The sequence below is a fragment of the Pleurodeles waltl genome, chromosome 3_1 (genome assembly GCF_031143425.1).
Source record: "Pleurodeles waltl isolate 20211129_DDA chromosome 3_1, aPleWal1.hap1.20221129, whole genome shotgun sequence".
Taxonomy (NCBI): domain Eukaryota; kingdom Metazoa; phylum Chordata; class Amphibia; order Caudata; family Salamandridae; genus Pleurodeles; species Pleurodeles waltl.
This window is the reverse complement of record NC_090440.1, coordinates 873,780,650-873,807,469: the sequence shown is the minus strand read 5'-3', so window position 1 is coordinate 873,807,469 and position 26,820 is coordinate 873,780,650. Positions and strand designations below refer to the sequence as shown.

Here is a 26,820-nt window from a genome sequence, read left to right as displayed (position 1 = left end):
ACATTTTAGTTGCCAGGCTTTTCCCAGTAACTGAAATTGTAGGGACAACCTACCACTATAGAAGGTGATAATAGATGAGGATCTGGGTATTTGGTCGGAGACAGCAAATTGGTTATACAAAGGCCCATTTACTCTTGAGTGTCGAGCAGTAAAGTCTTAGGTTAAGTGAGCTGATGTGAAGGTTGTGTCTGGTACAGTATAATATAATTATCACTTTTGCAATAAATGTCAATGTACCTTTAGGCATAAATGAGGAAGAATTGTGTCTCTAGCCCAAACCAGTCAATAGATTTTCCAGACAACAGCTTTAAGGTTAGGTTGCTGTAGTGTTATGAGACTAAGTGCGCTAGGACCCTCGCTGTTCTAGGCAGACTCAATAGAGGAATTCTGAAACTCGCTCGGAGGTGTTAAGGTGTAGTTATAAACGGTTATGACGTAATCATAGTGCAGTGTGTGAACATATGCTGAGGAATAAAGACGTCTGCTATACAGCACAGTGTGTGACATGGTTATTTGCATGCTCTAGGGCTGGGACGGACACCACAGTTTCTAGACCGCTACAGATTCCGGTCTATGCCTAATTTTGGAGAACAAAATTCTCATATGAAACAATAAGCCATGGTTGTAACATGAGAGGACAGCATTATAGTAACTGTAGGGCTATCCACTGTTTGTAATGCTAGAATATATGCAGGTGTCACTGGGTGCAGTAGATAGAAGACCATGTATCAACATCTGAAGGTATCACTTAGGGTTTCACAGCTGACACCTACCCATAATTATAGATTAGTTATAGATGGTTTTCAAGAAATAAAAAGCCAAAGTGTAGCTGAATCAATGTTGGACAGAAGTTCACCTTTTCAATTTCCTGATGATTCAAATGCAAACTCATATTTCATGCCCATACAAGCCAAATCTTCAAAACAGTCAACAGTCAACTGTGCCTTGTTTGGAACATTATCCCTGTTACTACCACTAATTTGAGAATTTTACTCATCGAGGCAGCCATCTTATCCTGTCTGGACTACGACGATACCCTTTATGCCCAGCTCTATTGATGGACCATTAAGAACTTAGAACCATCAAAAAAATCTGTGGCTAGTACTTAGACCTCTTCCAGCAAGTCTTATCTTCTGATAGCTGCTTGCAAAAATTTCAAAATATTCTGTATCACACAACTGACTATCTCAGATCTCACTTTCAGCAATACCACCCACTCAGGGCCTTCAGGCCCAGTCATGTGGGTCTGCTTGTCACATCCTAGTCAGGAAAACTAAAACTGGGGTAAGGTGGATCGCCATTCTCAGTCAAATGCTCTGAAAAACTCTCCTGCAAGCATCAAAATAAAGACCTCTCTCCCTCTGATAGACGTTGAATATCCTATGAACTGAAACTACACCTCCTGACTCTGCCAACATGATGTATTTCAATATTACACCTTTTCACCTAGCAGGCCTCCCTTTTTCTGCATTGGTTACAGCTTGTTCTGAACCCAAGATAAAAATTCTAATGTAATACAAGGCTTCACAGAAGCAGATTATAAGGGTTGAGAAGAAAAGGCAACTTTTGGAATATCACAGTGTTTGTTCAATCATAGCACTTATGATGAGAACTCAGTGCCCCTGGTTATATCAGCAACTTTGACAATAAGCCATATCTGCTCATTTTAGCAACCAGAATTCAGAAAGACTCCATCGTTTGTACAGACCACCCAAGTATAAACATGTGGTGCAAAAGGACTGAATTATTACATGACAACACTGTATGATTTTTTTACTCTGGCCTTCTGCTTTCTCAATAATCCACAACCGGACACCTGCATATAGAAACACTTCAGCCCATTGTGATGGCAAGCTGCTGAATTTGTAGCTACCTGAGAAATGGTGACAGCAATTGCCTCTCGCAGCAATGTTGAAGCCTTCATCTCTGCGTCCGCTCTGTCTTTGTTATAGCGGCTGAACTGTTCCCACTGATCCAGTGTAGTGGAGCTGTCAACAAGAAGAGGTGGGATGTCAGCAAACAGAATTTGAGTTGTGATCTACATTTCATGAAAATTTGCCCTGTAACTTCCCCTTTGCCCCTTTCTATGCATAGTATTAAAAGATCATACTCTTAATGAGGGAAGCTGAAAGTCCCGGAATCCAAAGTTCTATTCGCTACAAAACCACAAACAGCTGAATGAAATGAGTACCACGGGGCTAGTTTGCAGCAATGATAAGATAACTGGCTTCAGTAGGGGCATGTTTGTGGCACTGTATGTTTAGGTTTGTATCAGGTAACTGTAGTAGATTCAAGCATATGTGTGGTTACTTTAAAGTGCTTGTTGAGAAAGGGAAATCAACCTATGCTAGTCAAACAGAAGATGTCAGATCTGATTTTCTCTCTGCAGTGCCCTGCAGTTAGCAGATTGAACTAAGCGTGCACTGAATGAGATGGTTTTATGTCTTATGCCTTATGTTTTTCTCTTCCTTTAGGGTAGAAGGAAATGCATTTCACAGAGTCAGTCTCTGTGCTGCTCACCTCCTTTCTCTCTGGAGGCGAGCAGCCAAAGACTATGCTAAAGGCACATAGCTTAATAAATTGGAACTGTACGTTTACTGGACGTTAGTGAATAATAACCAGCCATTGGGGTAGGTGTGATTCCAGGGTTTACAGCTGAGGACTTTTTAAGCAACTTATTTTCACTCTTTGCAATTCCTTTGAACCTCCTTAGGGAGGTATGCATAACTTTAATCCAGGCATACAGCCGGATTCCCCTGAACATACCTCACCCAAAAAAGCACAGACAGTATGAGTGACAGTATGAGCGAAAATCAGCTATGTTTGTACATAGGAGGATGATAATTTAATTTGCTCATGATAGTAATAATTATTTCTATTTTTATGCATTTTGAGACCTGAAAGTGAAAGATTCTACAACCAATCTTCCAGAGTCTATACCAATGAAATTATAGTAGATTAATTTAAGCTGATCTTCAGCATTTTTTAAGGCAATGATTAGAATGGACTAAGCAAAGTGATTGAGTTGTGATCATTACAGGACTAGACACCAATAAGTACAAGGAAGGTGGGTGTATTAGCAGTATCATTCAGAACTCTGGTTTAGTGCGAGTTTTCTTCTGAAATGTAGTGAGAGATTTCTTCTGAAATGCCAGTGTACATGCTAACACAGTAATAGAAAATAGCATAAAACTGCAGCTAAGACTAAGGCAATTGTTTCTGTAAAAGTTAGAAGAGGGAGTATTCCCCAAAGGTGACAAAATGATCTCTTGCTGACAGCATTCTATGGGGCCAAGATCTGTAGGGACCCACCAGTGAACATAATTCAACTTCAAATGATGGTTCTGAGATATTAGGCCTTGACGTTTCCACAAATGGTCTGAATGATTTAGCTCCATGGAACCAAATATTTTGACAGCCCCATGTCCATTAACAAATAAGGGTGCATGGATATTCCAGTACTCCAGGGCATCGTAAAAAGGTCCAGAGCAACCAGATAGGCTCATGGTGCTAGCCCTGTTTGTAGTCTCAGTAGACCCAAGCACTAATAGAGAGCCTAAAGGAGGCTATGGAACACCAGAAATTGATATACCATTTACAGCCTGCCAATAAACACAATAGTTTTCCCAGTTGTTGACCTTTACTTGCTTCTTGGGACAAACTCAGGATCAGGTGCCAACATACTATTGACTGTGGATCTGGTAGTAAAGAGTACAATTTCCCTGAAGATGCACACCCTTCTGAAGTGCTTACAGTATGGGGATAAAGATATGCATTTGGTTGTGCTAGTCCCTATAGCATACTATAGGTCTGTGGCTGGCCAATGTAAAAAAAAACCAATCCAATAGGAACTTAGGATTCTCAATATTTATCTCAATTTTAATTGTTATATTTTTCTACTGGTGTACTAGAAAATATTACTTTTCAAAGAAATACAACTGGCTGGATATTTGTCTTTAACAAATGTGAAACCTTCTGTGTAAAGTGGCACCAAACACTAGTTTCCGAACCACCTCTTGGAATAAGCCTCTGACTAATCAAATAAATTAAGTGAGTCTTAGCTAACCTTTGCAAGCAAAAGTATTTTGGGGCCCTGGAAGAATTAGAACAAACAACAATAGCAAACACTAATACTCCCTAGTACTTGACTCTGCCCTGGGAAGCCTTCTCGAGTCAGGTATGGTGACTCCTCCTATTGCTGGTAATGCACACGAGCATCAGCTCCAATGTTAGATTGTTTTCCGCACCACGGGTGAGAATTGAAATGGAATGTAATAGTAGAGAAAAGAGAGAGCGATGATCATGCAGAAGAAGCAAAGGACAAAATATCTGCAACATCACAAGGTTTCTGAGGATGAGGGTAGGCACATTTGAATCTATAACACTAGTGCAACAAACAGATGCTTGTAAGGTAAGTAAGATTTTCTGTTTGAGGCACGTGAGGCTGTAGATAAACAAGCTGTATATAGAATGTCAAGCAGTCCTCCCCTAAGCGGCGGCTAACCTGAAGATGTTGCAGAGGATTGAAAAAGTGTACAGAGTACAGTCTGGCCAACATTAGCTTGTTGGCATGCTAATATATAAAAAAAAAAGTTTTGGTGAAACTGTGTCGTGTACACCAGGTAGCTGCTTTGCAGATATCAGTTACGGAGATCTTTCATAAGAAGATCATAGAGGAGACTTTAGGGGGATAGGCAAAAGTCTCTTGGCTTCTGCATAACATGTTTGAATACATTTAACTATCCTAAATCATAAATGAGAGTACGGGGTTCTTGTAGCGTAAGTAGGTCGAGAGTGTAACAATTGTGACACTAGACCACTCGTATACCTCGACTAGAGGTGAAATGTAAGTGAGCTGTGGAGTGGTGTAAGGTCTGTAAGGGGGATTTCCTTTACGGACTAGGTGGTCTCACACCTACTTACGCTACAAGAACCCCGTACTCTCATTTGTGATTTAGTATTGTGTTTTGGGAGTTAAGTACGGTGTGTGTCTTTTCTCGCTCCCATATACTCTCCCTTTGTGTAATGTTATAGTAGAGCAGCCTCTTGGCTGCGAGAGTTCCTTTTTGCTCTCCTCCTTCTAGCAAGCACATTGTCGTGCCTGCGCCACTCTGAGCTTTAGGTTCTTCCATCTTTTTTTCCCCACGTTTCCCCTCCCCCCCCCCCCTCACCCCCTCTGCCACACTATGGCAGAAGGTCTCTCCTTCAATGACGAGGAAGTATCAGCTATCCTCGCAGCCCCCTCACTCCTTGGGGACACGGCTTTGTCAAAGAGTTTTTCCCAGCTTGGGAACTGGGATACCCTAGTGGAATTGAAACGCTCCCAGGTTAAGACTATACTACACGGGGCTGTCCTCACAGAATACCTCCGCAGTAACTCTGCACCAAACGGACTACTTGTCACCAACGAGCCTCGCATATTCCTAGACGACCTTGAGTTTCGAAAAGATTGGTCGCTTATAGCATGGAAATGCACACGAGATTGGCTGATATTAATTATAAAAACCGCCACTAGGTTATCTGAAACCCTACTGATCCAGATAAAAACCAGTGAAAATAACCTGAAGTCAGGTGTGAGCATTCTCTCCTTCAAAAAGAAACTGGAGGAGGTAAATAAAAACATGAATGAATATAAAGAATACCTAACTCAGCAAAAAATAGGAAAATTTCAAAAAGACCTAAATCGGTTTTCCCTAGAAAGGATATACCCCTACACCAAACCTGACTATATATCAAAGAATCCCACTAACACATCTGATACTTCTTCAGGTAGTAATATCAGCTCAGATAGTGATAGTAACTCGTCAGGGAATATACGACAACGCCGCGGACGACGTGGGTAACGTCGAGGAGGATGGAACTATCCACCCTTACCTCCTCCATACCCCCCATACTTCAACCAACAATGGGGTTGGCCCAACCAGTATGGCCCCCCTCCACAATACCAAGCACCCTACCTGCAGCACCCTGCCCAATGGTCCTTCTCTGAACCCCCACCCCCTTTTTTAGACAGAGGTCATGGGAGGGACAGAGGGAGGAGAAAAGAAGTACAGTGGCGCCCAAGAGAGGATGCCATGGAAAACCCAACACACAGGGAGGCCATCCTAGGGACAAGCAAGACAAAGTGAAACCCGGCTCAGAGAATACAGTCAGCATCATTAATCTAAGCAACCGGACTCTGAGCCAAACCGAAACCCAAGCATTAAATAAAGGCCTGAATTTCGTGCCCACCCCAAAAGTTGACTTATTCAGAACCAGAACAGAACTAGCGGGTCTGTTTCGTAAGATCCGCCTAAAAACCTTTTTTCTTGGGAAGGAATATGATACTCCCGCACAGAATACAGGACTACGTCCTAAGTCCATCTTCTGCCCCCCAGCAGGGCAAATGCCCCCTGAGGTACTGGCTTTCGAGAAATCAGTATCCCTTAAGATCAATGCGCTTACTAAAGCACCCAACAAAGTATTCCACAATATGAGCAAAAGCGAAATAGAGTCACTGAAGAGCCTTACAGCCGATCCAAATATCATTATCAAACCAGCAGACAAGGGCGGGGCTACAGTGATTTTTCCACAAAAAATGTATAGAGACGAGTGTGAGCGACTTCTGGGTAATACCAGACACTATAAGCGTCTGGCACGTGATCCTACAACTGATGTCCAAGAAGAAATCGCTTTCCTAGTATCAAAAGGGAAGGAAAACAACTGGATCATAGATAATGAGGCATCATACCTGATACAGACCAACCCAAAAATTCTGTACTTTTATATTTTACCAAAAGTACATAAAGAGAAGATTCCTCCCCCCGGAAGACCCATAGTTTCCGGTATAGGCTCAGTACTAGAGCCTTTGTCAAAGTTCGTGAATTTCTTCCTACAACCGTTAGTTAAAAGAATCCCGACCTACCTTAAGGACACCACCCATGTCCTCCTTTTACTGGAATCTATAGCCTTTGACAAATCCAAGGAACTCCTGATCACTCTCGACGTGGAATCACTTTACACAAACATCCCGCAAGAGGCCACCCTGGAAGTGATAAGCAACCTGCTGGAAATACATATGGGTGAATCCCAAACCCCCCCTGGTTTTATACTGGACTTAGCACACCTCGCTCTCACCAGAAACTACTTCAAATTTGAGGATAGCTTCTTTATGCAGACACAAGGCACATCGATGGGTAGCACATTTGCCCCCAGTCTAGCATGTCTATACGTTGACCACTTCGAAAGACATACGGTCCTGCATGAGGATAATCCCTACCGAGACCAGATCAAACTCTGGAAGCGATACATCGATGATGTACTGCTAATATGCACTGGTAGTAAGGAAGAGGCCCAGGCATTCGCTGTTTGGCTTAACGGAGCCAACCCCTTTCTTACCTTCACAATGAGCATAGACGACAACAAGCTACCTTTCCTCGACCTACTCATCTATGAACATGACGGCCGGTTAGCCACAGAAGTTTACTATAAATCAACAGACTGCAACAATTTGTTACAATACCAGAGTTTCCACCCACGAGCCCTAAGAGATAACCTCCCGGTCGGGCAGTTCCTACGGTTAAGACGAAACTGCTCATCCGTTATCGATTACCGCAAACATGCAGACAAACTAACTACCAAGCTACACATCAAGGATTATCCCCCACATCTGGTTGGTAGGGCACGAAAAAAGAGCACGCAACAATAATAGGGACCAGCTGCTACAGCCCCGAGAACTGAAACCAAGCTTGGACAAGATCGTATGTGTTACCACTTTCAATCCCTTATCCAATGAAATCCAGAAGATTATAAGAGACAATTGGAGAATCCTGACATCAGGTGGTTTACCCTTTGAACCACCACTATACGCGTATAAGAGAGCCAACAATATACGCGACATGGTGGTCCACACAAGACCAAAGGAGAAGCGACGTCTCGCACAGATGACACTTTGGCAGATGGCCCCCCCCGCAGGTCACTATCCATGCGGCAATTGCAGCGTTTGCCCTTTTACCCACAGATCTACCACCATCAATCTTGACCTAAAAACCCCATGGGTGCAAAAATCACTTACGAACTGTAACAGCAAAAACTTAGTCTATTTAATCAAATGCCCTTGCCTACTCAAATATGTGGGGATGACTACGAGGAAGGTTAGCACCAGAATCTGTGAGCACAGAAGCACGATTAGGTGCAAACGAGATGCAACAAAACTCACTAGCCATTTCCTACAAAAAAAACACTCCCCAGATGACATGTTATGGACGGTCCTGGAACATTTTTCTTTTTCGACCCCTAACGTGTCTGAAAAACTGTTTAGGGCTGAGCAACGCTGGATTTGGAGGTTACACACCGACACGGTTGGACTAAATGATGAGATACCTTGGTTCTCTCTTCAAACTTAGAACCCCCATTTTTTAATCCCCCTCCCTTCCCCCCCATTTTTTTCCCCCTATTAGGTTCCTTCCCTACCCTGATTAGTTTATGCCTTCCCTTCTTTGCCTTTTTCTCCTTTCTTTTTCTTCTGTCCCTTCTTTGCCTTTTTCTCCTTTCCTTCCGTTTTTCTTTTTCCTTCCCCCTTCTTCCCGTCTTTCACACCTCATCACTCACTTCACCTTCTTATGTCCCCTTGCTCCCCAAACCCCTGGCGCCCCCTTTATTCCCTTGTTATTCCCTTTCCCCCTTTCCCCCTTCCCTCTCTTTCCCCCCCTTTTTTCTCCTTCACCTTCCCTTCCCCTCCCTCCTCACTCACCCCCCTCTTCCCCCCTCTTTTTCCCCCCATCTTCATCTCCCTCTCTTATCCACCCCTCCCCTTCACCTGCCTCTCTCTCTCCCCTTCTCCCCCTTCTTCTCCCCCCTCTTTGTTATCCCCCTTCTATCCTTTTCCTTTCTCGCTTTTTCTTTTGCTTTCCTTTGTCTTTCCTGTTCCTTTATGCTCTTTACCTGGTTTCCCCTTTTGCTCCCTTTCTTTCTCTCCCCCCCGCGCCCCTATATCCCTTCCCGCTCCCCTTTTCGGTGTCGCCGAACTATAGGCAGCCTTGCATGCCGCCGGGAAACTACTTTTCCCAGCGACTCGCTCTTCAGGCAGCCTGCAGTGCTGCCGGGAAACCACGTTTCCCGTCAACACTCGCGGTTTGGGCGTCACCGCCCAGTGCGAGGGATCTCCCTGAGCCACGGCCACCCTACGCGGCGGCTCAGCCGATCCCCTTTGGATCACAATGCGAAGGCAGCGTCACTTCAGGGCGCTCCCCTTCGCTGATGGTCACTTCCGGCTCCCGGCATGTCCGGGACTTGGCCGGTGCTCATTTGGCCATCAGCTATAAACGAAGGCAGTTCGCAGCACTTCCGGTTCCGCCCTCCCCCGGGCCGCGACGGTGATTATCAGCAGCTGCAGCTTATCCTACCTAATTAACATCACTATATCTACTACTCACTACCAGGCCACTCCATTCAAGCGGTCCTGAAGGAGAGGTCGGTATAGGCGCACAGAGAGCGCCCACCTTTGATGCAGTGAGTCGGCCAACGTTGGATTCACAGATAAGACACCTCTCCTCTCCTATTTCTCTATTTCTCCATTTTTCCCTCTATTTTTCTCTTTCTTTCCTTTTTGTTTCTTTTTTCTTTTCCCTTTTCCTATTTTTTCCTTTTGCTCTCCATTCCTCCCCCCCCCTTTTTTTCCCTTTCTTTCCCCACTTCTTCCCCCACTCCAGTGACTTTGTTTCACCCTCTTTTCTGATTTCTTCTTTTGTCTTAAACCCTTTTGTTGGGTTCTACCATTCCTCCATTATGGACTACCTTCCTTTCTCTTTCTTATTCCCCCCTCGTCTAATTCCACCTACTTGGGAACCTCCTTTGTATTTCTCCATCTATCTTCATTTTTGTTCTTCCCTTCTTCCTTTTCCCTCGAACCCTAGAGTCTGACTATAAGGGGACGCTCCCTCTCCAGGATACCAAAGGCCACTAGCCTCTAGTGTTAGGGTAAGAAAACGTCTTCCCTTGCCTATTGTCCGCCCTGCATAGCTAGCATTGATGCAACTGTTATTCATAATTGCAACCAGTACTCCTGTGTCTTGCATGAATTTTGTCACATGTGTTGTGGTTTGCTGTGTATTACTTTTTCACTATCAATTCTGGTCTGTTTTTACCCTATCTACCATAGGTCCTCCCCAAGTATTCCCTCGGTTAAGGTAGGCCCTGCCTCAACCCATTTTCTATTGTGATTATTTCTGCAGCGCTTAATAAGCATATACAACAGGGATCCATTGCCCTGATGAATGCCCAGAGACCCTCCACAGCTCATACACAAGGGCAGAAACATGTCAGCTACTTCTTTTAGATAGGTGACCTTGTGAGTCATTGCTCTCACACTGGTTCCCCATTTCTTTTAATCACACCACACAGAACCCTCTATTAAATTCACCCGGGTATCTGAGTAGGTGTTTTTATTTCCCTAGCATAGCTGGATCCCCTTTTCCAGAAATTAAATTAATTTACGCACTCCCTCCTGTTCTTTTAACAGCGAGGTTGAGTCCGCCCAGGTGGCATTGTCCTACCTGGGTGGGGCTAGGTGGTCATATGATGAAGCATGACACTATATAGTGTGTGAGACTACCTAGTCCGTAAAGGAAATCCCCCTTACAGACCTTACACCACTCCACAGCTCACTTACATTTCACCTCTAGTCGAGGTATACGAGTGGTCTAGTGTCACAATTGTTACACTCTCGACCTACTTACGCTACAAGAACCCCGTACTCTCATTTGTGATTTAGTATTGTGTTTTGGGAGTTAAGTACGGTGTGTGTCTTTTCTCGCTCCCATATACTCTCCCTTTGTGTAATGTTACATTTAACTATCCACCTGGCAATGCCTGATTTAAAAAGTGCCTGAGCCTCTTGCGGCATTGAGAACACAAAGAGCTGTTGAGTCCTACGAAAATGTTTTGTTCTATCCACAAAGTGCCGAGGGGCTCTCTTAATACCCAGAGTGTGGAAAGCCCTAAGTGCAAACGAGTCAGGTTGTGAAAAGAAAACAGGTAGCTCTACAGACTGGTTAAGGTGGACGGGAGAAACCACCTTAGGAAAGAACTTAGGGTTACTATGGAGAACAACCCTGAGTCTGTGGACCTGAAAGAAAATGTTCTTTCCAAGCCTAGAGCTCACTAACATTTCTAAGGGAGGTGCTTGTGACAAGGAACGCCATCTTCCAGGAGAAGAATTTAAGGGGGCAGGAATGAAGTGGCTCAAAAGAAGGACCCATGTGTCTAGTAAGGACAATGTTCAGATTTCACATGGGGGCCAGAAAAACCCATGTGTGGGAGGAATTACCCTTTTGAGACCTTCTATAAACGTTTTGATGACAGAGATCCTGAAAAGGGATATGTGCCCCCTATTCTTAGCATAGGGAGCCACTGCAGCTACGTACAACCAAATGGATGTTATTGCTATTCCACTTGTCTGCAAGTATAGAAGATAGCAGAAAATGTCTTGAACACTAGCTATCAGAGGATCGATGTGGTGTGAGAGACAGTAGTGGACAATATATTTCCACTTTGCAGCAAAGCAGGCGTGAGTAGTGAGTCTACGTGCTTCCTTCAGAATGTTCATGCATTCCGGAGGAAGGTTTAGATACCCAAACTCTAAGACCTCAGGAAATAGAATGCAAGGTTGAGTGTTATGAGGGCTGGGTGCGTGATTTGTCCCTGGTTCTGCATGAGAAGGTCGGCCTGTTTGGGAGCCTCTCATGCAGAACCACCAAGAGTTAGGTGAACTAAGGCTACTTGGCCCAAGTGGGAGCCACCAGCATGAGGGTGAGGGACGTCTGCCAGAGACTCTGAACCATGGACAGAAGGGGTGGGAGATGTGGAAAAGCATAGGCAAATATCCCTGACCAGTTCAACCATAGTATGTTGCCCACGCACTATGGTGTGTATGCCTGGAGGAGAAAGCTTGGGCATTTTGTGTTTTCTGCGGTGGCAAAAAGGTCTACAGTGGGGAAATCCTTTGACAAAAATACAGGTGGAGGATTTGTGGGTGGAGTTCCCATTCGTGGATTTGTTGCCACATCCAATTAAGGAGGTCTGCAAAGTTGTTGTCTATCCCCGGAAGGTGCTCTGCCAACAGACTGACCCTGTGGTAGAGTGCCCACCGCCAAACGTTCTGAGCTACCGCTTACAACTCGGGAAAGTGTGCGGCCTTGTTCTTGTAGATAGTACATGGTGGCCATGTTGTCTGTCCAATTGAAGACTACCTTGCCCACAATTTGGCACTTCAATGCTAAGCAGACAGCTAACAGCTCCAGATAATTGATGTTGTGACTTTGGTGACCGTGTTCCCACTGACTTTGGACACTTCTGCATATGTGCCCCCCATCCCATAAGGGAATAAGGGAAGAGTCCATTGTAATGGTGATCGGCGGAACATGGTCGAGAAAGGGCCAACCTTGCAACGGGTTGTTGGTGTTCCACCACTGCAGAGAGCAATAAGTTCAGCTTCTGATCAACCCTAGATCCTCCAAGTGACCTTCAGCTTGAGACCATGGTTACACTAAGCATTCTTGCAAAGGGTGCATATGCAATCTGGTGTGGGGAACTATGTCAATGCAGAAGGTCATCATGCCAAGGAGGCAGATAACTGTTCTGGCTGTGACCTGTTAATCTGGCTGAAAAAAAGGGAGCAAAGCTTGGATAGACTACACTTGCAGGACTGGGATAGGCACTGCCCACCACTGACCACCACTGAATAGGACTGGATCTGAAGGGACTGGAGGTGTGACATGGTAGCAGTGATGGTAAACCCTAGGTGATATAGGAGGTTTATATTGGCCTATATGTGTGCAAGACATGGCTGCTGAGTTGCACTCTAGATCAGCCATTCGTCCAGGTAAGGAAAAACATGGATGCCCTGTCCCTGCAGTTGTGTGGCTACGGCTGCTAATCACTTTGTAAACAGCCTAGGGACAGTGGTGACATCAAACGGCACCACCTTGAACTGATAGTTTGCCACTAACGAATTACCAGAGATAGTGCTGGTATGTAGGATAAATTGGGTTGTGGAAGTAGGCACCTTTGAGAATCAGGGCAGTCATGAAGTTGCCTTGTTGCAGTAGCAGAATGACATCCTGAAGAGTGACCATGTGGAAGTGTTCTGACAAGATGTATACATTGAGGGGCCTGGGGTCCAGGATAAGCATGAGGGACCAATTTTTCTTGGGGTAATGCGAAAGTAGAGGCTACACAGAAATGCATCTTCTTGCATCTTCAACCCCACTTGCTAACCAGACCTCAGTGCCAGTGTTTTAACCCTATACAAAAGTATGTTTGATTGGCTAACCCCAATTGGCAAGCACTGCCTTACTGATAAGCCCATGGTATATGGTACCCAGGTACCTAGGGCATGTAAGGCAGTGTTCACTCAGGACTGCAACACTGTTTGTGCCATCCTGCATGTACCAAATGTGAAAGGCACCTCAGCCTGCCACTGGAGACTGAAAGGGCAGTGTGCCACACTGCTAACACGACTTTGCCATTACCCCTAAAGCAAAGGTACCACTTTCCTTAAGTGTATCGGTCAGACTCCCGTAAAGCAGTCCTACCAATTCCTATGGCAGGGAGCAATACATTCTTAAGTTAGACATATGTTTTAATATATATTTCCAGCAACAATTCCATACTGTTGTTTTGCTGGAGAAGACTATGAGTCCCTTTGGCTAACACAGGGTTAAGCGATTTACACTTAAACGCTTCTCACTTCTAAATAGGACCACCAAACCAGCTGAAGTAAGGTATCAAATGAATGGGATAATTAAACCCAATCTGATGGTCTGACCAGATTTAATGGCACTATTGATTTTAAGCAACTTTTAGAAATATCTTACCCTGCACTCCAGCTTGTACAGTGGCCTCACAAAGGCCATTCACACATAGATGGGTTTCTGACAGCCTGGGGAGGCATGAGAATGACTCTTAGGTGCAGGAACAAAAGCATTAGCCCGGGAACGAGGTCTGACCTCCTCCCCCAGGAAGGTTGCAAAGGATGTTGGTGCAAAAGGCGAGCTTCTAAGGTGTAGCTGCCTTTGAAGGACCACTGACAACAACACTCCTGAGCAGGATACCGTTTGTTCCTGCAGATATCTAGGAGGCAGGGCCAAGAGGGGGAAACCAGTTGCTCTTCACAACCAAGGAAGGGTTGTGTCATCTTGGAAGGGGCAAGAATGGGGCACTCTGGTAGCCAGGTGCCACACATCACAGAAACTTAGCCACGAGGAAGGAAAGGACCCAATAGCCCATTGACTAGTGACCACAGGGTCCCTTTGGGGCATGTTCCTGGGATAGAATGGGCACCCCTGGCACCCTTACCCTCAGCACCACAACCGGATCATTCTTGTGAGCATCTTTGCCTGTATCCCCCAGCATCAGGACCACTCCATTGTTTCCTATGGTGGTCTTGTGTTAAAGTTGGAAACTTGCTTTGAAACTGCTCTGGTGGCCAGGTAACTGTGTAAAGTATCCTTACTGGACTCCTAGACCTCGTCCCTGTTGGATTTGGTCACCCAAGCCGGCCCAGAATACTCTAACTAACTTTTTCAAGCTTTCCAAACTGGTGGAGGGCTAGTATCCTTGCCATGTCTCTTATGGTGTTTGGGTGGTGGTGGAAGATCAAATGCTTCCTCAAAGCTGTGCTTTCACTTTGATCCATCTGTGGTCGATGCTGGTGGCTGGGAGAGAATGCGTCTAGCTTGGGGTTAGATGTTGATATGACAAGGACAGGCCAGAGTTAATTCTGCAACCTCTGGATTACAGGTTCGGTGGAGCCGGCCGAAGACTTCGGTTTTGATTATGCAGAGGATTTTGCAGTCAGCAAGTGAGTCGTCTGCGCTAGGCGGGACTTTGATGACAAAGGCTTTGGCCCGAAAAGACATTTCACTGCTGCCATGGGAGCCAAGGTGGTTGTTAGCACCAGGTGCATGGGCTTCAGGATTTTCTTCAGTGCTGAGCCGAGGCTGGACATTTGAACTGAAGTGAGTGTTCGGTGCCAACCGTGGCCGGGTGGCAGTAGCGGACCGGTGGCCAGTCATGCTTCGAGGCTGAAAGCCTGGCCTGGGCGGGGTCTGTTCAGAGTGCAAGCAGTGTTGAGGGGACAGTTGAGGAGGGTTAGTACTCTCGACCTGCTGGACTGGCGGCAAGTTCTCAATATCCAGGTTGGAACCAGAGCTCACTTTGGGCGAGAAAACCTCCTCCTCAGCTGTTGACGGTTCCAGCTGGTGTTTACTCTTGATGTCATAGCTGTAGAAGAGGTCCGTGGTGTCGTTGTCACTTCTCCATGACATTTTGAGGGATTGAGACCAATGGTATCAAAGAGTTTTCTTCAAGCGGAAGAGTAGCAGGTGTCACAGGATGCCTCACTAGGCTCAGGAGAGAAGCACAGGTTGCAGACCTGGTGGAGATTGTCCCAGAGGAATTTGGCACAACACGGACTGTATTGGAATGGCATCCATTCCATCACAGTCAAGACATGTTTATTGTAGGAAAAGCAAACAAGGGAGGGCCTGAAGAGAAAGGCCCCAACAGAGGCATCAAAGGTATTCCAAACCTCAACCCGGAGGAAGCAATATGTGCTGATTCGATGTGAGGAAGGGGACCGCAATAGCAGATTATACAGACAGAAGGGAGAGGAACCAAGAAGGCCCAGCAGATCACAATGGCTGCACTTCAGAGGTTGGTCACACATATCCGAACCAGATGTCTAAAAAAAACACACTAGCAATGAAGCTGATGCCCATGCGCATTACCGGCAATAGAATGAATGACTGTACCTATTGATTCAAGAACACTTCTTTGAAGAAAAACAACTTGCACATATCCTGACTAAATACTAGATGGCATGAGTATACAAAGCATGTGTATCTACAGCCACACATGCCTCAAACACTAGGTTATTTTTGTCTGATACCAACCATCGGAGAATAAAGGGGTCGTCCATTACACTGTATCGAGAAAAATATAATAAGATTGCTATTCAGTACATCCTCTAACCTCTCTTAACGTAGCCCATGTTTGAGTGTGGATTCTTTTGTGAAGTGAATGGTAGCCAGTAAATATTGATTTGACTCATTTCAAAGGTTTGAGTCGTTACAGCAAAATAGGTTTTCATCCATGCAGATGCCGAAATGGACCAAATTAGGGATACTTAACAATTATTGCCACAAATAGGTCACTTTCGATTACCCAGAGGGTCTGCGAAAACAAATCTTCATAGAGCTTACTGCACAGCAAGCCTCACAGTGACAAATAATTGCGAAGGTCCTTTTGACATTGTATCAAGAAGCTAACTTGCGATGTGGGAACGTACAACTCTTCCCATGTACGTGGCCTCACTCCACCCAATGTTATATATTTGTTGCCTGTTTTAACTGCTGAGAGGAATGGTCACAGGAAAAAAACAACTGACTCAGGCCCTACTTGATGTTGAGGGATAATTCCGAAAGTAGGATCCTATATGCTGGATAGAAGGAAGATCTAGTAAGGTGCTCTGACCAACTTCCCACTGCTTCAAGCCAAGGGATTTAGAGAACAGTAAACTTCCTTTGATGCAGTTCCCTACATTAGAGCAGCCACTTAATTAAAAAACTTTGGATAAAGTTACAACTTGTGCTCCCAGTGCTCCCCCAGATGTCTTGTTAACATGCCTCATGTCTTGGCCGAAGACTACCACAGTGCATTATGAATAAATGCATGAGAAAAGCACAGCCAACAATGAAATCAAGCTGCCTCAGGTTTCCCAAAAGAGATACAATGGCCTGTTTGTCAGGGCAACCATAACAACAAGGCAAACCCCACCTTCAGTTGACGCACCTTGAGCCTGAGCCGCAATAAAGGAGTCTGAAGGTTTCTATGTTTATGTCTTGGGTGCATAAATCTTGAGTAACAGTCAAAGAAAACAAGGACAGTACCATTGTTGGTTTATGTTTACAAAGAAAGGCTAGAATTCCTTTATCAAAAACAGTAATTTGATATAAGAGTATGTGTGAATTTGTTCAGTCCTCCTCCTTTCTCTGGTTTAATTCACAATTTTTGTATTGAACTGAATTTCAGTGTATTCACTACTATGAGACTCTCATAGCAATTTTGGCACCATTTTGGCATACACAAGTTCTCTGTACTTGACATTATAGTGCAGCACCATTCACAGGGCATTGACATTTGTGGGCAGATGAACCCATGTTAATTGTCACCTACCTGAGAAATCTTGAGGCACAAAGAAGGTGAGAAAATCTTATCACACATATACATGGATCCAGATGTATAACTGGATTGTGTTTCTCTTGTGTCACACATGAGATCGTGGGGTCAACACAATCCTTAAATCAGATTTACCAAGCAATGCAAGGCACCCTTGAATGGCCCTGATTTGCTTGGTAAATCTGGAGTAACGCAAGGAAGCGCAAGTACCTGCTTTGCTCACTCTTCCCCAGAAAGGCATTCCATGGGGAATCCCACATCCACCAATGGATTTTAGCACATTCCCAGATTTACCAGGACTGATAACCCTGGGAATTGGTCAAAATGTGGTTTCCAGATAGAGGTACAATTTGGGCAAATAACATTTATTTATTCTTGTTGTTTCCTCTTTCTAAGTGTGCTGCATTCTGAAGCACACTTAGAAAGAGGAAACAGCCTCCAATGATTGTTTTTGTGCAGGACAATACATCTTCCTGCACAAAAACAATCCTGCCTGCAATGCGTTGGTGTTAGGCTGCAATTAGTGCGCCAAAGCAACCAGATAGCAGGAATGTGCTATATCTTGATAGATACAGCACATTCCTGCCCTCTCCATTTGACGCAACGCAGCATGTTGTCTTGCTGCATAGCTTTGCATCAAACTTCGATAAATCTAGGCCATTGATTGGCACATGGGCAGCAAATATAAAGATTTTATTGTACATACATAGTGTGAAGAGCAAGGGCGTCTGGACATCTTGTGAGTCACCTGGACAATCTGAAGAGCTTTTGACACATACACATTGAAAGAGAAGAGCTTAGGCCCCCATGGACAGATAGGGAAGCAGTCTCTGGCACAAGCACGGTGTAATTAGCCAAAACTAATTGGACTTAGACAGAATGAGGCTAATTGACAATGAGAGGAGTTTGAGGCTCCATGCCAAACAGTGAGTGGTAACGTTTCACACTTTACCATACATTGGATGGTAACTGGAGCACAAAGACAGATAAAGGTAGGATCTCCCATGGCTATGAAGAAATTTGGCCTTCAGAGCCCCTTAATCTGTCACTTTTTATCTGCATCGAAGCCCAAGCACTTAGAAGTGAGTCAGCTCACTGAGGTATATGTTAAGTGTACAACATATTATTGGATGTACCTGAAACCTTTCAGACTAGACAACGCACCAAAGCCACTAGTTTGCAACAGAATGATATGTGAAAACTAAAGTGGAGCATTTGCTGAAGACATTCACCATGTCCTGACTATAGGTGAAAGGACCTGGAACTAAGCAAAAGAGTGGGGTCAATCCACAAAGGAGAGGACGCTCACTCTTTATCCCGAACCAAAAATGTCAAGCAAAAACTGTCTTTTTTAAAAGTCCTTACCGATCCTAACACATTGTTGGTATTTTCAACTAGCTGGGAAGAAGGAAAAACTAGAATATTTGAATACATAATACACGACCTGATTATCTAAACTAGTCATTCCATAAGAGATAGATGTAGTGTTAGAATTATCCAGGTGAAAATATCTTACAAATTCCTACTTCTGAAGCATTTTTAAGACTCAATGTGACAAACAAGGGTGGGGCTAACGTGACACATGAAGCCAGGCTGCAGGATCTCCAAACCCTTGCTATTAATCTGCTTTGAATCCAAATAAGCGGCTGCAAGCACTTACCCATTGGGGACTCGTGTAGGGTCTGGCTTCAAGGAAATGTTTGGGGAGTTCTTATTCAATGACAAGCATGTCCGATCAATCTCCAGTGTCTCCATCTTCCCACGGTGGTCCAAGTTCAGCTGCTGACGCACCTCTTGAAGAAGACTGAAAGGTGGTAAAAAGCAATAAGTTCACTCCTGGGCAACAACACTGCTGGCACGCAGTCAAAGGCAGAGCTTTATCTCATGAAAAATATTCTTGGGAGCCACCCACGTACCAAGAGATCCCATCAATGGTAACATCTTAGGTAGTTGTGTCAATGTAAGTGAGGAAGTAATGTATTATGACAGAGCTACTTTAAAGAACACCAAAAACAGCAGACTTATTTTAGCAAACTTACATGCTAATATGGTACTTGCTGCACAATGGCTTCTACTCTAAGAGCTCATCGGAAGTGCTTGCAGTTAGAAAGGCATCAATGAAGGAAGAGTTGCTGCAGGCCACAAGATATTGTGTGTATGAATCTATTTTTTTTAAGGGACCGACATACATAGAAGAACTTTATGTACGTTCACACTCAGATGATGTAACAGGGGCTAACCAAAGAATTATGAAACAAAGTTATACAACCTTCAGATGCCATGCAAGTCCAAACACAAGCTCTTCCGCCACCATGTTCTTCAATCTATTATTTACAATCCAAAACTAAGGCACATGTGTAAGATATAGATGCAGCCATTCTTAACAGGCATCACACAATTTTTGGTGCCAATCAACCCAAACAAAAGCTCAAAATAGTATCAAGATTTAAAGTATGTATAAGTAACTGCACATTACGGTGCATTCTTTTAAAATGCCTACACATTATGTTTTAGTATTTTACACCACTTCGGTTTGAATCTCCTTACAGAATGGCATGTGCGTCATAATAATGAACCACCAATAGAGTGAAAACACGTGTTTGTTCAACATGTTTTGTGGAACGTTGAACGTTACCTTACCTCACTAGTTTCAAAAGCCAACCTCCTTCCTCATGGACTTGTCAGGGGAAGGGGTTTCTGCTCTGAAACCACAGCAGATGGACAATGTTGGTATGATTTATCAGTAACTTATCATTGTAGCTTAAAGTTCCTCTGGGTACCGGTATTGTGGAACCAAAATGCTAGCTAAACATACTTAAACCACATTTCACATATACGCTGTGGTACACTTTTTCTCCAGCTCTTCAAAATATTACAAATAATTATTAATTCCACATCTGGCCCCTGAATAAGTGTTGTTCATTCCTAAAGGGAAGGAGGCTTCTGAGCACCATTTCAAGCAAAATGCTAGCACAGCACAAGATTGGGTTTTTCAAAATATCTTGTTGTGAACTATATCACGAACGAGGTGTGCATATAAGCTTTATGAATTACATGCTGTATCTTCATCTAGAAAGCTGGAGCACTGACTTGAATATGAGCGAGGTGGGACCCTCAATATTCTTATATCTGACTTGTCACCATTCAGATGCCAGGCTGTAAAACAAAGAGGCAATGCTTTTTTCAACCAACCAAAAGTTAACAGCCAGAGCTTACCAAAGCTGCTCAAAGGCTTCGCTGATTCTCTGCTGCAGAGCCCTTCGGGCAGCCTCGATCACCTCCACCTCTTTGTGGAGTTCATCCTCTACCAGGTCCTTGACCATGTCAATGGCTTGTCGCCGGTCCCGCAGAGCCAAGCACTCGATGGCCACATCCAAAGGCAGGTTCTTCGCTTGCAAGGCTCGCTCTGCCTCCTCCTTCATCTATTGTGAGGCAAAGAAGGCACAGCCAAAAAATCTCTCCCATTATACATTTTGCAACTCACACTCAATTTGAATAAACATTCAGAAAGGAGAACTTTGTGAAAACAAAAGAACTGACAAACTTCCATAGCTTTTAATGTACCCATTCCCTATGCTTTTCACTCCCAGCTATTCTAAAAGCCCATTTTGTAGCATGTTGAAGGTAAAGAATATTCAAGCGACTAAAAAACATGAATATTAAACACACTGATCATTTACGTAGTGGAAACACAAATTCAGTGGCGAGTAACCTCTTGGTGGTTAACAACTGTGATACAAATGACGAACTCAATAGTACTAATGTTATCAGTAGGAAGGAAGTCTGAGTTTCTTCTGCTCTCATTGAAACCTTTGACTTGCAATTTATACATACATCTCTGTGGCAGGTGTTTAATCATTAAGTTAATTTGTCTATAATCTTTATAAAGTAGCCCTACGATTGACAAAGGTTAGGGGTGCACGCTCACAACATTACTGTTGTGTGTCTGTTCTCAATGCAATAGCTGTAAAGCACGCTGCAATCAGTTCTGAGGCAGGGTGCAGAGGTTCTGGTGTGGGATGAGGGTTCGTGGGAGCGTTCTTCTGTAACACTTTTATAAGACAATCGAGTAAGCTAGTCTACAAATGTCATGGATGAGGCAAACTGTGTTTTGTTCAGAAAGCATGAGAACTCATTTTTAACATGAATACTGAAGGCGAATCTACATGGCTCTCTAGTTTCTGAACACACCTGGGTGAGGTTGTCAATTTCAGTATCTACGTCACTGAGGCATCGGGCCAAGGTCTCCTTCCACCGGTCTACATCATCAATTCGTTCCGACAGCCGGGTTTGGTTGTCATGTTCATCCCATTTTGTCTAGAAGAGATGGGACAATGAAAAAGACATTTGCTTTAGGACAAAGTACTATCAGATACACATTTGCGTTACATGGTAATCAGGGGATGAAGGTTGAAAGCAGATCGGCATGAAGAGAAGTTACCTAACATGTGATTGACTCTGAAATGCCAACTGGCTGCTGCAGAGCCAGTTACATAGTTAACATGAAGCTTTTTCCCGAGTCCTACAGGGTAATCAGAGGCACTGGCTGTTCAAAAAGTCTCACAAGTCTCCCACAAAAGACACTCTGCCTTTTGGCCACCCAATACTTATAACTGAAGAAGGCGTGAAATCTAGATACAAAGAGGCCAAGAACTGATAAAGCAGTCATTCTGGTCTACCCCCAGCATATGTTAATGGCTTAATTCACATTTCAGCTCAGTTGCTGGGAAATCACATTTTTTATAGGCACCTAAATAGTAGCTACAGATAATTGCCTATTTCCTTACTTGCTAAAACTGAGACGAAACCAGCGTCTGGTCTTACATTATGATCACTCAACTACCTTGGTTCCAGCTCTTTTTCAAATTATATGCATTTTCCTCCGCCACCACTCCAATACTCATATTGTTCTAGATTCTGGCTGCTTTATAAATCGCCCAGTATAATCATATGCATGATAAAACTCCCCTCACTGATCAGCCCAGACTGCTCACGCACCTGGTTGGTGGTTTCATTACGGAGGGTTCTGGCTTCTTGGCGGACCTGATGGGATGCCGAACGCTGTCTCTCAGCATTCGTGGAAATCAGAAGATTGCTGGTGTGCCAATCTGGTAAAGTGTACCGATGACCCGGCTTTACACTGAGAGTGGCCATGTTGACGTCTTTCCACACCTGGGTAAGCAGTGGGAAGATAAAAAAATAGGATATGAATGTCACTTTATACAAATTACTGTGTTTTAAATACCTCGAGGCCCGTTGTTACATATTCAGAATACCAGGCTATGTCAAAGCCTGTTTTTAAATAGTGTAAGAGCTCTCACTATGCATGTCTTTGTGTTTTGACTGGCACGAGATAAATCATTGTATTCAAATCACGGCTCACACTTTACAGAGGCACATAAATCAGTGGTTTACTCAGGGTTTCCAGGTAGGTTCTTGAGGGCTTCAGAAATCAATAAAATGTGTCCTAGACAATCCCTTTAAAAGAATCATCAACTTTAATGGGAATAAAGAAAAAAATATCAATGAAGTATCACAGATGATGATACAACTGAGTAATAAAGAGGCTAGATCAAAGAGTCAAAAGCAACAAGGTACACAAACACAGGATCAAGGAGGCAACACAGAAGTGGGATTACCAAGGCATGTAAGAGAGGGTATCAAGGCAGTGAAACAGGCAGGAACAACTTGATATCAAAGAGGCTGGACCAAGACGATAGCAAAAGTAGCTTGATCAACAAGGTGTCAGTGAGGAGAACAATGAGGCATCAAAAGAGAAGAATCATGGAAGTAACAATGAGGCAAAATCTATAATGTTTCAAAACGGAAGAATCGAAGAGAAGAAAACAAGGAATCAAAGAGGCAGAACCAGAGAGGCTTGGTTACTGTCATATCAAAAACGCAGAAGAAAGGAGGCAACTGAGAGACCAGATCAACAAGTAACAAAGAGATAGGATCAAAGTGATGAGATCAACGATGTATTAAAGGGGTGTTAAAAAGGTGGCATAAAAGAGGTTCCAATTAGTGATACGAAAAAGGCAGAACACAAGAGGCAAGATCAATGAGGTACCAAAGAGGAAGGATCAATAAGGCAATAAAGAAGCAGGAGGCTCAACCGTCACTGAAAATACTCCACAGAAACCCCATACCAACTTCCCTCTTGTTTACACATGTTACAAAACGACTTTCACTTATCCTTACATATCCATGCCCCGCATTCCCATCTATAGCAATCATTGAAAAATTGATCTACCAAAAAGACACAACCATTCTACAGCCCTGTGTTTTGGCATGTCTTTTTTATATTTTCACCCGGAATAGCTTTCATCTGATGTTTCCCTCGTCAACACACATAGGCTTCTTGCTCATTCCCTTGGTAAATCATCCATCCCTAATCCACCACCTTATCCTATTCACCCCAATGCTGACCCTCTCCTCTGACTACTCAATGACAGACACTGGTCAAATTCCCTTCACCTTACAATACCACTACCAACACTGCTTTCCATCGTGAAGTCTTTCCTGATATAGTCCTTCATTAAATAAACAATATTCACAGTTTCACCAATCCCTAAACTACACGTGATTCGTCAACCTAAGCAGCACAATTAAGGTAACCCTCAACTCTCACTACTATCTTGGTACCGTCACCACTTCTGCCCTGCACCCAAAAGTCTGGATGTTACAATGCATGCATGTCCTTAGGGTTCACATGCACACTCTGCTGTGCAGATAAAATCAGTTTTTTTCTAAGGAACAGCTTAACCCCCCCAAAAACACTTCTCTTTGTGTTTGTTGTCAACCTCTCTGGACATGACAAAATCAAAATACTATTATAAGCTCATCTCTTCTTTTCAACTGCAATGCCAGCAGCCACCCTGCAAGTATAATTCTGTGCTCAGTCCACCTTTCTGCCCTCAACCCTGTTTGCTTCATGGTCAATAAGTTAAATTTAGTTTTAAGGCTTTGCTTTGTTTTTCTCTTCCACAACCACCACAAGATGAAACATAGCTATCATCCTAAAACCTGTGCTCTCCATCACCATAAACTGCACTTTCCATCTGCACCCTTCCTGATAGTTTGACACCTTAGCCCAACCATAACCGACTAAATTAACACTTATATGTAAGATGGGCAACTCAGATTGGGCCCCAGGTGAACCATTCTGCGCTCAAGAAATAACATTCGTTGCTGTGTTTTCTGGAGTTTAACTTACCTATTTTTGATCGTGTATCACATTGGTCTCACTGGTTTCTTTCCCCGAGTAATTAAACGCTGTGGTTGTTCTTCCATTGCTAATGAAACCACTGCCTGTTCCCTCTTCAAAATCTGTCTTTTGACTCATTACTCACCTTATCCAAAATCCTTGAACAACTGGTGTTCAATTGACTTGCCCTCTTCCCATCCTCCAACTTGCTTCAATCTACTTCGGTCCTCATTAGTCCACGGAAACTGAGATCACAGACTTATCTACATGTTCCTCATCTCAGCACATCTTAGACACTGATAGGTTGGCCATCGAACCTTACTTGCAGGTCTCACCTTGTCCTATGTTAAAGCCATGGAGTGAATCTCCTATCTCAGTTAATAATCTTTTCTGGCCTCCTGGTGCTCCTTTACTTGCCACCTTGCCCTCTTACTTGTAAGTGATCCCCAGGTCCTGTCCTGGACCTGTCTTTTTCACCCTTTCCATGCTGGTGACACTAATCTTCTTCTTCTTTCTTCCTCCTCTGCCTGGAACTTAAGCATTCTCTGTAATCCTTGTTTGTGACTAGAGCTCTTCAGAACATTTACAATCATTATGAGTTGATTACTGCTAAATACAGAAGAAATAACCCCCACGTCTTCAAATCCACACTGCTTAGATTTTGATTAACACACTAGTAATAGTAAACTCGATTACTGCAACAATCTAATACTGGGATCCAACATACTTTTTTCAGCACAGAATATTTTGAATTTTGCTACATGCACACTGTTCAGATTGCACCTCTGATTACCTACCACTGAACAACAAAAAAGAGGGAGGCACAAGACGAGTTTTTCATTCTACCTTTCATATCCATAGCTAATAATTCCACTAGGAAGGGCACCGCCAGTTGCCTTATTGGAAAGCCTAGCAGTAGTTCCAAGCAACTGAAAAAAGGCCTAAAAAAGGGCTCTCACATTTATACAGTACGTGTTCAACTTTCCATATAGTTTTAGTTAAATGCACATATATACATTATATTCAGCAATTATTGGCTTCAGGAGAACGTGGTCGTCATGTTGAGGAACAGGGTGGATTAGAATTGTTCACACCAGTGCGAAGAAGTGGGGTTTTAAGGCTGTTTTGACGTCTGATAACAAAGCGGCAGCCTTAAAATTAGAGACGAGGCAGGGTTTTGAGTATGTTCGAATCCTGTTGTTCAAAAGATCTTCATTTTGAAGTGAAATGTGGTGGTTTACGCACAGTTAGTAGGTATAAGTTGGTTGAGTGTGGCGAGGGGGATAGGGAAAAGGTGCAAATAGGAACAGTAGATGCATTTTCACTGCTGTAGGTAAAACTACATGACATCAGTAAGACCTCTCCCACGCAGGCTGATAGCGGCAATTATCATTATCAACTTCAGCAACAACGCCCGTGTCCCCACTCATCATCATTCATAATTAAAACCGTTTCCTTACTGCATACAGCGCTTTCTTTGGAGGGATATCGGATCCCAACAAGTACTCAAACTACTTCGGGGTAAAAGAAAACTAAGGAAGGGAAAAAAACAGCACACGGAGGATGGAAACGAAAAGAGAATAGTACGATACCCGAGGAATATAAAAGGAATTGAAAAGAACGAGCCCAAATAGGGGTACAAAGGGCAGAATAAAAAAGGGAAGCTAAGGATAACAGAAAAGAAGGGTAGAAGGAAAACCGGGAAAGGGAGCCTACAAGGAGCACAGCTCACTCCTCAATGAAACCCGCCCCGGCCAAACACATTCTCGCAGACGGCTAGTGGGTGTGGGCGAGGTGGTGTTGTACCCGGGTGAGGACCGGTGGCAATACTCCACATTCCCATCACCAGGCACCCCGGTATTACACGTCACGTCCTCTACCCGTGACCCCCGCGCTCACCTGCTCCGCCGCGCGCTCTGCCCCCTCTCTGACCGGCCGCCTATGCTGGCCTCGCTCCGCTTCTTCCGAGTGTCAGGAACGCTCTGATCGTCGCCCAGCAACGGCTCGGCCAATGGCAACGCTCGAAGCATTGTTGACAGAGGAGGAGTGAGGAGGCATGGAGACTAAAGGCAAAGTCACGTGTTAGGCCATATCCATTTCTTCGATACTGATGTATGTAGGTGAAGTACTCTTTGATGAATGAGCTAGGTCACGTCAGTGCCCGGGTTTAGTGCCGTCTTAAGGATTTTTTGGGACCTCCTTTTCGGACCAACTTTGCCTTTATGAGCCTTTTTAGCTAACATAAACCCTCATTCAGTCAAGCAGTGCTGGATTGTACTTTAGTCAAGCTGGCTGACCTCAGCCAGACAAATAGCACCAAAAGATCACAATTTAATTCCCCTTCACAACTGCCATTCTTGGTGTAGCCGCATATTTGTCAACATCTCTGACCAAAA

The 26,820-nt window shown here is 44.0% G+C and overlaps 1 protein-coding gene and 1 long non-coding RNA gene across 2 annotated transcripts in view; one reads left to right on the top strand and one right to left on the bottom strand.

Annotated features, from left to right (window-relative positions):
- TEKT2 (tektin 2) overlaps positions 1-26,405 on the bottom strand; it is a 40,067-nt gene extending 13,662 nt beyond the window's left edge. Inside the window, exons 1-6 of the mRNA XM_069223835.1 lie at positions 26,324-26,405; positions 22,216-22,389; positions 21,409-21,534; positions 20,434-20,639; positions 18,878-19,021; positions 1,874-1,988 (exon numbers count right to left, since the gene is read on the bottom strand). Of these exons, the coding sequence (XP_069079936.1) occupies positions 1,874-1,988; positions 18,878-19,021; positions 20,434-20,639; positions 21,409-21,534; positions 22,216-22,371 (747 nt within the window). The 5' untranslated portion in view covers positions 22,372-22,389; positions 26,324-26,405. The remainder of the gene's footprint in view (positions 1-1,873; positions 1,989-18,877; positions 19,022-20,433; positions 20,640-21,408; positions 21,535-22,215; positions 22,390-26,323) is intronic.
- The window catches only part of LOC138284722 (uncharacterized), a 172,873-nt gene that overhangs the window by 90,130 nt on the left and 55,923 nt on the right, over positions 1-26,820 (top strand). The window lies entirely within an intron of this gene.